This window comes from Myotis brandtii, unplaced genomic scaffold (genome assembly GCF_000412655.1).
Source record: "Myotis brandtii unplaced genomic scaffold, ASM41265v1 scaffold115, whole genome shotgun sequence".
Lineage (NCBI taxonomy): Eukaryota > Metazoa > Chordata > Mammalia > Chiroptera > Vespertilionidae > Myotis > Myotis brandtii.
The window spans coordinates 6,355,104-6,363,501 of record NW_005353967.1 but is presented as its reverse complement, the minus strand read 5'-3'; the positions used below and the strand labels follow the sequence as shown (position 1 = coordinate 6,363,501).

General features: G+C 57.6%; 1 protein-coding gene across 1 annotated transcript in view; it reads right to left on the bottom strand.

Moving 5' to 3' along the window:
* Nucleotides 1–8,398, bottom strand: part of SLC9A3 (solute carrier family 9, subfamily A (NHE3, cation proton antiporter 3), member 3) — a gene marked incomplete at its 5' end in the record, with an annotated part of 46,151 nt that overhangs the window by 2,609 nt on the left and 35,144 nt on the right. Inside the window, 9 exons of the mRNA XM_014550471.1 lie at nucleotides 39–215; nucleotides 534–663; nucleotides 1,011–1,126; nucleotides 3,658–3,787; nucleotides 4,674–4,744; nucleotides 4,860–4,949; nucleotides 5,473–5,675; nucleotides 6,732–6,952; nucleotides 7,616–7,824. Coding sequence (XP_014405957.1) covers nucleotides 39–215; nucleotides 534–663; nucleotides 1,011–1,126; nucleotides 3,658–3,787; nucleotides 4,674–4,744; nucleotides 4,860–4,949; nucleotides 5,473–5,675; nucleotides 6,732–6,952; nucleotides 7,616–7,824 — 1,347 coding nt within the window. The remainder of the gene's footprint in view (nucleotides 1–38; nucleotides 216–533; nucleotides 664–1,010; nucleotides 1,127–3,657; nucleotides 3,788–4,673; nucleotides 4,745–4,859; nucleotides 4,950–5,472; nucleotides 5,676–6,731; nucleotides 6,953–7,615; nucleotides 7,825–8,398) is intronic.

The window sequence follows — 8,398 nt, the reverse complement described above, 5'->3', positions numbered from 1 at the left end:
TCCCCCTTGCCCCGTGGTCCCTCGCTCAGCACCCTTACCCGCTTCTGGGCACGCTCTCGCTTATACAGTTTGACCGCCTTCTTGTTCTGGTTGATGCCCAGCTTGGTCGACTTGAAGGACTCCAGGCGCTTCCTCATGGTTCTGTGGAAGATCTCCTTGTCTTGCTTCTCATCTTCGTCCTGAGTTAACTCGTGTCGACTGTAGAGATGTTTGTACTGGGGAAGGGGGAGGTGACAGGGACAGGTGGTGACCTGCAGAGCTGGAGGCACCTAACCTCACCGCGGAGGGCAGCCCCATGGCAGGCTCCCTGTGAAGTTGGCCCGACAGACCCCCAGGACTCCAGAGCCCGGGACCACCTGGCTGGTAGGCCGAGCCCTAACCCTCCAACCTGAGCAGTGTCTGCCCTAAAGACAAGGATTTCTCCCTTTGCTCAGCGAGAAGAGAGGAGGACCTGTGCCCCCACCCAAGGCTTTCTCTCTGGTCAGGATCCCGAAGGGCTCTGGACAGGAGCCCCCACTCGCTGGCAAGCCCACCTCCTGCCGGGGCTTGTACAGGTACTGCTGCAGCGTGTGGTGAGTGACAATGTCCTCTGTGTCGCGGATGCTCCTCCTTCTCTGTTCCAGGGACTGCATGTCCAGGCACACCGCACTGACATTCTCCCTCCTACATGGGAGGACGTAGAGTGTCTGAGAGTTCCATTGCTCTCCGTGTCTGCCCCTCCTGCCCCGTGCCCTCTGGCCTGGGCACCAGCCACTGCCAAGAGGGCTGATCCTGGGAGTCCTCTCCTGGGGGGTTTTGGTCAGACTGACCCCACAAGATGCCCATTGGTTGATGTCTGTCCACACCTCTGGTGTGGCTATGATCAGGAAGACCTGGGAAGTACTGAGCAGGGAATACCGTCACCCCCACCCCTGTCTCCTGCCCGCAGCAGCCTCCAGGGCATGGTGAGAGGTGCCCTGGTGAGGGGTGGCCTCTCCCAGGGGGAAGCCTGGGCAGACTGGGGCACATACAGCAGGTAGGAGACGGAGGCCTCCACAGTGGAGGGGCGTGGTGTGCTGAAGTCTACGTTGACCATGTTGTCCGTGCTGGGGGAGCGAATGAAGGCCAGGGACCCACGGCGCTCTCCCTGCGAGAGGATATGCCTGCATAAGCCAGGACAGGGAGCACCCCAGGCCAGCCCAGGCACTGGGACAGAGTGGACAGGGCCTGGGAAGCCTACAGCACCTGGAGAGCGGAGATTTCAGAGACCGTAGCCAAGGCCTTGCTTGAGCTGAGCGGTTAGTTAGCCATTGTGTTAAGAGGAAAGTGAAGACACAATTGTGTGTGAAGGACACAGCACCTCAGTGGCACCTGGGGAATGTTGGGAAAGCATGACAGATCCCCATGGGATTAGGAAGGCGACCCCTGTCACTACTGGGGGTCCAAACCAGCTGTCCTTGTTTCTCCAAGAAAGGAATCCTCAGGATTGAATCTTCAGACAGACCACACAGAGCAGAGCCTGATGGGAACCAAAGTCACATCCTGGCTTCTGGGGGTGAGGGCTGGGCTATGGGGTGGGGACGCCCCTTAGGAGAGGGGCTTGGAGCTGGGGGGAAGGGTGGCTAGGTGGGGCCAACCTGCTGAAGGCAGACAGCAAGGTGCACAGGCCACCCGCTGGTGCCATCTGAGCAGGCCTGACCAGGGGTTGGGGCACTGGATGTGGGGAGCAACAGGCAGAAGTAAGGTTGGGGACCTTGTCAGGAGCCTCCATCACCCCCATGGGGTCTGGGGGTCTGGAGCATGTGGGTTGGGTTTCTATGGAGTGGGATTGAGGTGGTATTGTCTCAGTGATGGTTTAGGGACCCCTCTCCATATCTCCTGATGGCCCCCAGCTCCTCTGCCAGGAGCACCTGGTCCCTCTGAGTAACCTGGGCATCTGAGTGTCTGGTGTGTGGGGGGTTGAGGAGCCCTGCAGAGGCAGCAGTAATTTTCTCTCTGAACAAACAGATGCTTCCGGTCCCCTAACTCCATCTCTGTGTTGAGGCCACCAGGTTTGCTGAGACTCCCAGCTCACCAGGCTCTATGCAGACCCCAGCTGCACAGGAAAGGACAAAGGGAAGGCATGAAATCTGCAGGTTCTGAGGGATCAGAAGCAAGGCAGGGACTCCTGGTCAGAGCCCCTCAGAGGAGGCAGGGGCAGGGGTCTAAAGTGACCCTGCCGCTGTGAATGTTGGGTGTCATTGTGGGCAGCAGTGTCCAGCAAGGCTGTGTGGGATGGCCTGGAAGTCACTGTTACAGGCCACACACTGGGGATAGGGGAGGAGCAAGCTCAGGACTTGCCTAGACCCAGGCCTGTGCAGGGCGCCAGGTGACCTTGGGACCCACGGGGCATGCATGGAGACATACATATTGCAGAGGTGGCCTGGTGATGAATGTAATGGCCATGTGATGGTCACATGTATGCATTGAGAAGCTAGGAAGCATGGCCAGGAGGTGTGTGGCCACTGGGGAAGAGGACAGCCAGACTGCGTGTCCCATGAGGAGTGGAGTTAGACCTGAGACCCACCATGACTCCTGTCCCATTTGACACATCCTGAGTCCTGTCAGGGGCTGGAGGCTGCCATTAGGGAGGTGGTATCAGAAACAGCGAGATGCTGGGTGTCACCATGCAGTCCACCCACGTGCTTCTTGAGCCCTGCTCATTGATGCCACCCCCTGGATGCATGGGGATGGAGAGCCTTTTCAGAGACCTGGGGGTGGACCCATTTACCCCGAGAAGGCAGGGAGCTCTGTGAGTGCAGGAGAATCGTTCACTTGGAGGGACAAAGAGATGTTGAGGAGGCCACTTCTGAACCACAGCCTGTCCATGGGTCTGTTCCATACTTACCCCCTGGAACTTGAGAAGATATCCTTGCTGCTTCCCACTGCGTGTGTGCATATGCACACACATATGTCTGCATGTGCCTGGGTGTGCATGCATGTATGTGTGTGCATTTATGTTGGGAGCCATAGCCCCATAATTCCCTACCTGGTCTCAGAGGTCAGACCGACCCACCAGCACCATAGAGTATCCTACAGAGCAGCGGTCGCCAACCTTTCAGACCTCACGGACCACTAGTGGTCCACGGACCACCAGTTGGCGACCGCTGCTACAGAGGAATGGGGGAAGATTCTATGCCTCAGCTTCCTGTGAGTGAGGAGCTATGACATGACCCTTTCCTGGGGTGTTGAAGGACCCATGAGCCTAACATAGAGTTGTGGGTGGACCATTAAGAACAGCACAGTGTGCCCTGGCCAGTGTGCTCAGTGGTTAGAGCATCAGCCAGTGAACTGAAGGGTCACAAGTTCAATTTCCAGTCAAGGGCATGTATCTGGGTTGCAGGTTTGATCCCTGGTCCCATTTGGAGTGCATACAGGAGGCTATCAATCAATATGTCTCTCTTATATTGATGTTTCTCTCTCTCTCCCTTCTTCCACTCTCTAAAGATCAATAGAAAAAATATCCTCGGGTGGGGATTAACAACAACAACAACAAAAGAATAGCAGTGCCACCCGCAACTACCTCCCCAGCCACCCCATGTCTTGGGTGCGGAAGACCCAATGGCTATCCCCGTCCCACGTCCGGGTCCTGCATCAGCCCCCACCTCCAACACAGAGCAGATGTGGAGTGTCTGGTACCTCGGCCACGTAGCTGATGGCATCCTTCAAGTTGAGCTCATGGAAAACATTAAGAATTCGATCTCGTGACTTTTGGGCTGACTTTCTCATAAGGATTTTGCTGAGGAATTTTCTATCAAAATTGGACCACCTGGGGGATAGAACCAGACAGTGTCAGCACCTGGCGGGCTGTGGGCGAGCCCAGGGAGGATGGGCAGGGCATTCCCAACCTCCTACCCAGACTCACTGAACATGGTCTCCCAGAGCTGGGTGGGCACAGAAGACCTCTTTCTCTCTCCAGAGATTTTTTTTTTTACTATTTATAGCAACCACAAAGGCAAATTTTAAAATAAAAGCAATAAATGACAATCATACCAATTTCACAATTCTGTTCTTTGTTCTTACCTTTCTATCTGAGGACAGTTGTCATTAGAATGTATATAAAATTGTAGGTTCTGTTTTCTCATTTAATTCGATATTGTAGAGAGTTTTCCAAGTCGCTACACAACCCTCCAGAAAGGTGGGCTGAGGACAGAGTGGGGCCAGGCAAGGGCAGGGGCCCCGAGCTCTGGCTACAGTGACAGGGGCACATTGCACCTGCGTGAGGCGAAGGCCACCCCTGCACCCCCACCCCAACCCCTGGTTCTCTCTCACACTTAGAACCAGGCTGCCCAGAAGGAGTTTTAAAACTCAACACAATTAGAACAGTGACCAGTTGTTTGGGTTAGAATAGGACGTGACTGGGCCAGACTTGGAAAGAAGCTTCTAAAAGAGGCTCAGTGCACTGCGGCAGGGGGACACCCTGGGCAGGAGGGGTCCCAGGTGAAGGAAGGAAACCCAGGCATTTTGGGTCCTTTGAGTGCAGTGTTCTTCTGTAATTAGGGTTTTGTGGGGTTAGGTTTAAGGTAAAAGGCGGTATTCTTTCTCCCCTGAGGGTCCTATACTCAGTCTTTGACTAAAGGAAGAGGGAGGGAAACAAACAGCTGAGGCAAAAGTGCCTCCCCAGGTTCCCGCCAGAGGCAGCGCCAGCCACTTACTTGTCTCTGAGGTAATTGTGTCCGATTTGCCCTGATATGTCCTCGATGGCTGAGAGGATGTGGTCGAAAGCCTTTCCAAAACAGACAGGAGGGTTGTCACGTGAGGGCCTCCCTGTGCTTCTCCCCATGCCTCCCCCTCCCCCCAGTACTCTTCCCCTGCCCCACCCCCAGCCCCCACCCGCCTACCCTGCCATGCAGCTTCTCATTGAGTTTGGGCTCACGGTGCTCACTCCTCTTCACCTTCAGCCACTGCACCAGGGGCTTGATGGTCAGGCCCTGGGAGAATGGAGTACACTGACCCTGACAGCCAGGGCAGACTTCACTGCACCCCACACCCAGCCCACTGGGCACCCATGTGTGAATCCACACCCGACCCACCCACACCCACATAGGGTGGAATGGGCCACCCTTATCTGTGACCTTCCCTGCAGAGAAGAGCCCCCACAACAGCCCCTGTGGGTGTATTGCTGTCTCCTGAGAGCCCAAATTCAGCTCCTCAGATGAGCCTAAAGCAAGGCCAAGTGGGGTGATAAAATATTAACTGGGGCTCCCTTAACTAGTGATGGCTAAGGAAGGACATTTTTAAGCCAAATTGTGCTGTGTCCCCTGTGGGGCCACATAAAAACCTACAAAACAGCTCCTAGTTACTAAAATTATAAAATCCAATTAGGGCCTGGAGCTCGGAAAGGCTCTTTGGAGACACAGTGAGGGTGGGGCCTGTGCCTTGTGGCCGGTGGGTCGGGCATGGAGGGCTGACAGGAGGACAGCAAGGTGCGGCTGGTCCCCAGCTGAGGGCTACCTGGAAGATGACAGTGAAGTAGATGACGACGATGGTGGTGCAGACAAAGAGGTTCTTCTCCTTGACCTTGTTCTCATCCAGAAGGACCACCAGGGCAAAAGCCACAGCACCCCGCAGGCCGCCATAGGACATGACCACCTGGTCGATGATCTCCAGCTGCACCATCCGGTACCGGTTCAGGATCCAGGTCTGCAGCACGACACCTGAGGGACCAGACGTGCGCTCAGCTTCCACAGGGGGCTGTGTGCCCCGCGATCACCTTCTCAGGCAGCCGCTGCACTTGAGAGGGAACATTTAGGAATCCCTCCTAGGATGGAGGGTGGTGACAGGTGGCAGCAGCATCTAGCACAGGGGATGGTGAAAACTCCACCCTCTAGCCCTGTTCACCCGTCCCTTGTCCCACCTTGGACCCGGGCCTGTCTCTGTGGACACTTCGAACACTCCGGGTTTACAGTGTCTGAGAGTCTCAGTTCTCAGTGGGGCTAAGGCTGCACTGGCTGAAGCCTTGCCTCTTGATGCCTGAGGCAGCTCCAGGGCCAAAGGCCACTGCTGAGGGCAGCAGGAAGAGAGTGACCCTACCCCACCAAGACATCGCTCCCTGAGCCCTTAGTCCCCAAGGACTGGGGGGGAGGAGCAGGTGTGATCACTTGGAGCCTCTCTCGCCCCCACTAGCCCCCACCTAGGTCTCCAAGGCACCACACACTAGAGATGGTGACTCCTGCCTCACACATGCCATTTCCTTTCCTCGGTGACTACACTGTCCCCGAGTCACTCTGCCACATCCAGAGGGAGTCAGTGGGAAACCAAATGGGTTCCCGTGGGTTCTGACCCTTCCACCCTGACCCCGAGCTGCCCTACCTTAGTCTCACTGTGGTAAGGCCCCAAGAAGGCCTGGACCTTCACTGAGGACTCCTGACAGTCTGTCTGAGGCTCACCAGGGGCTCCTGAACCTACCCTCACTGAGTGGGGGCAAACGCCGAGGCCCTGGAGCCCATGGACTCCCCACAGCCAGTCCCTATGTCACCCACCATGATCTCCCCAGTGTTGTCCTCCCACCATCTTCCCATCATCTCCAAAGTCTCCCATCCCCCCTCATGCCACCCCATCACCCCCCATTGTGCCCCATCCCCATTGTCCCCCACCATCTCCCATGGTTCCCATAGGACCCCCATCCCCTCTCATCATCCATGGTCCTCCCCATCCCCACCCTGTTCCCCACCATCACCCCCTACTACACCCCCACCCCGCCACGCCCTCACCGATGGCTCGGTACACGGAGATGAAGACCAGCGTCAGGAGCACGAAGGCCGTGTTCCACTTCCAGTATTCGGGGTTCACCGCCGAGATGCCCAGAAACATGAAGATAATGGTCTCGGCCCCGCTCGCCAGCATCTTCATGGTGTAGCGCACGGTGGTGGCCGACTGCTCCGAGATGTTGGCCTTCACGTACTTCTGACAGCAGATGCCGCAGAAGGTGATGCTGGGGATGGGACGACATGCTGTGAGGCCGAGGGCCACACGCCGCTCCCCCTTGACCTGGTGGGGCTGTTCCCAAGATCCAGCGCTTGCTGTCCCCTGGCAGCACCTCCAGGCCTCTGTGTCCTGGACAGACATCCACCTCCCTGGTCAGCCCTTCTCTCCATGAGCTCAGGGTTCCTACTGGGGACCAGGGCCTTGAGCTGGCCCATGCCCAGCTCCAGTACCCCAACATCACTGCCATCTGATATGAGCCTCTGGGACCGGAACCCTAGGCTGCAGAGCAGGCTGCCTGTTTCTGTCCAAGCCGGTGGGTGGGCGGGCTCGAAGGGGAGGTGCAGGGCAGACCCGGGAGGGAGGGGCGGGTGTGGGCCAGCTCTGACAATTGCATCAGAACTCCAACTCCCTATTTAAAAAGCTAAACAGATCAAATTCTTGGCCCCCACAGTGACTTTCCATCAGGCTGGGAAGTGGGCCAGCAGACAGTGGGCTGGAGAAGGGGCTGTGCCTCCTGCAGGGCTCGGGACCAGGCGCCACTCCCGCCTCCCCCGTATCTGGGTGGGTCCCGCTCCCCAGGTCGGCCCTCTTCCTCCACAGCCCACCCCCCTCAGCAGGGCCGCAGGGTGTGCTCTGGCTCTGGGGCCTGGGTGAGCCAGGGAGGACTTACGCCAGGATGGCCGACAGGGAGAGCATCTCGGAGGTGAGGTAGGACAGGTAGGAGATGACGAACACGAAGCCGGGCTCAATGATGCGCACGTGCTTGGTGAAGCGGGTCACCAGGGAGAGCAGGAAAGCGAACACGACCCCCACCAGCGTGCCCCCCAGGCTCACCACGAAGAAGGACACTGCAAGGGGCAGGACGTAACGCTGAGCTGCCTAAATGGCCCTTTGTGGCCTCGGCGTGGCCTGACCCATGTGGCGTGGGCCAGGCTGGTCGGGCTGGCCTTCCTTCCAGGCCATTCCTCATGGCAGTTGCCTGGTAACCCCCCCACAGAGGCGCCAACAGCTCAGCAAACAAGAGGCCCGTTCTCTGGAAGAGAGGACTGGACTCCTCAAGCCTCAGCGTGGAAAGCTGGGGAGGAGGCAGTCCTGCAGCCCACAGAGGCCCCGCTCCCCGCCCCCATCACAGAAGGAGCACTGTGACCAGAGGCCCTCGGGTCTAAGTTTGCAGCAAGGACCAGGCTGCTACTATCCCGTCCCATAGAAGCACCTAGGACCCCCCGGAAACCAGGACCCACATCATCCACCAAATCCCCTGATCCCCATATTCTCGTGGGTCTAACGGGCAATGACCCTCGGGTTTCCCAGGGTAGCTGGCCCCTCATAAAATCGTGTTTGTGAAACACACTGTGGACGGAAAGGACTGTCAGGCTATGGGTCCCAGGGGCAGGCCTGGTGCCAACGCCTGATCCCGCCCAGCTCCACATCCACAGAGGCGCTGCCAAGAGGC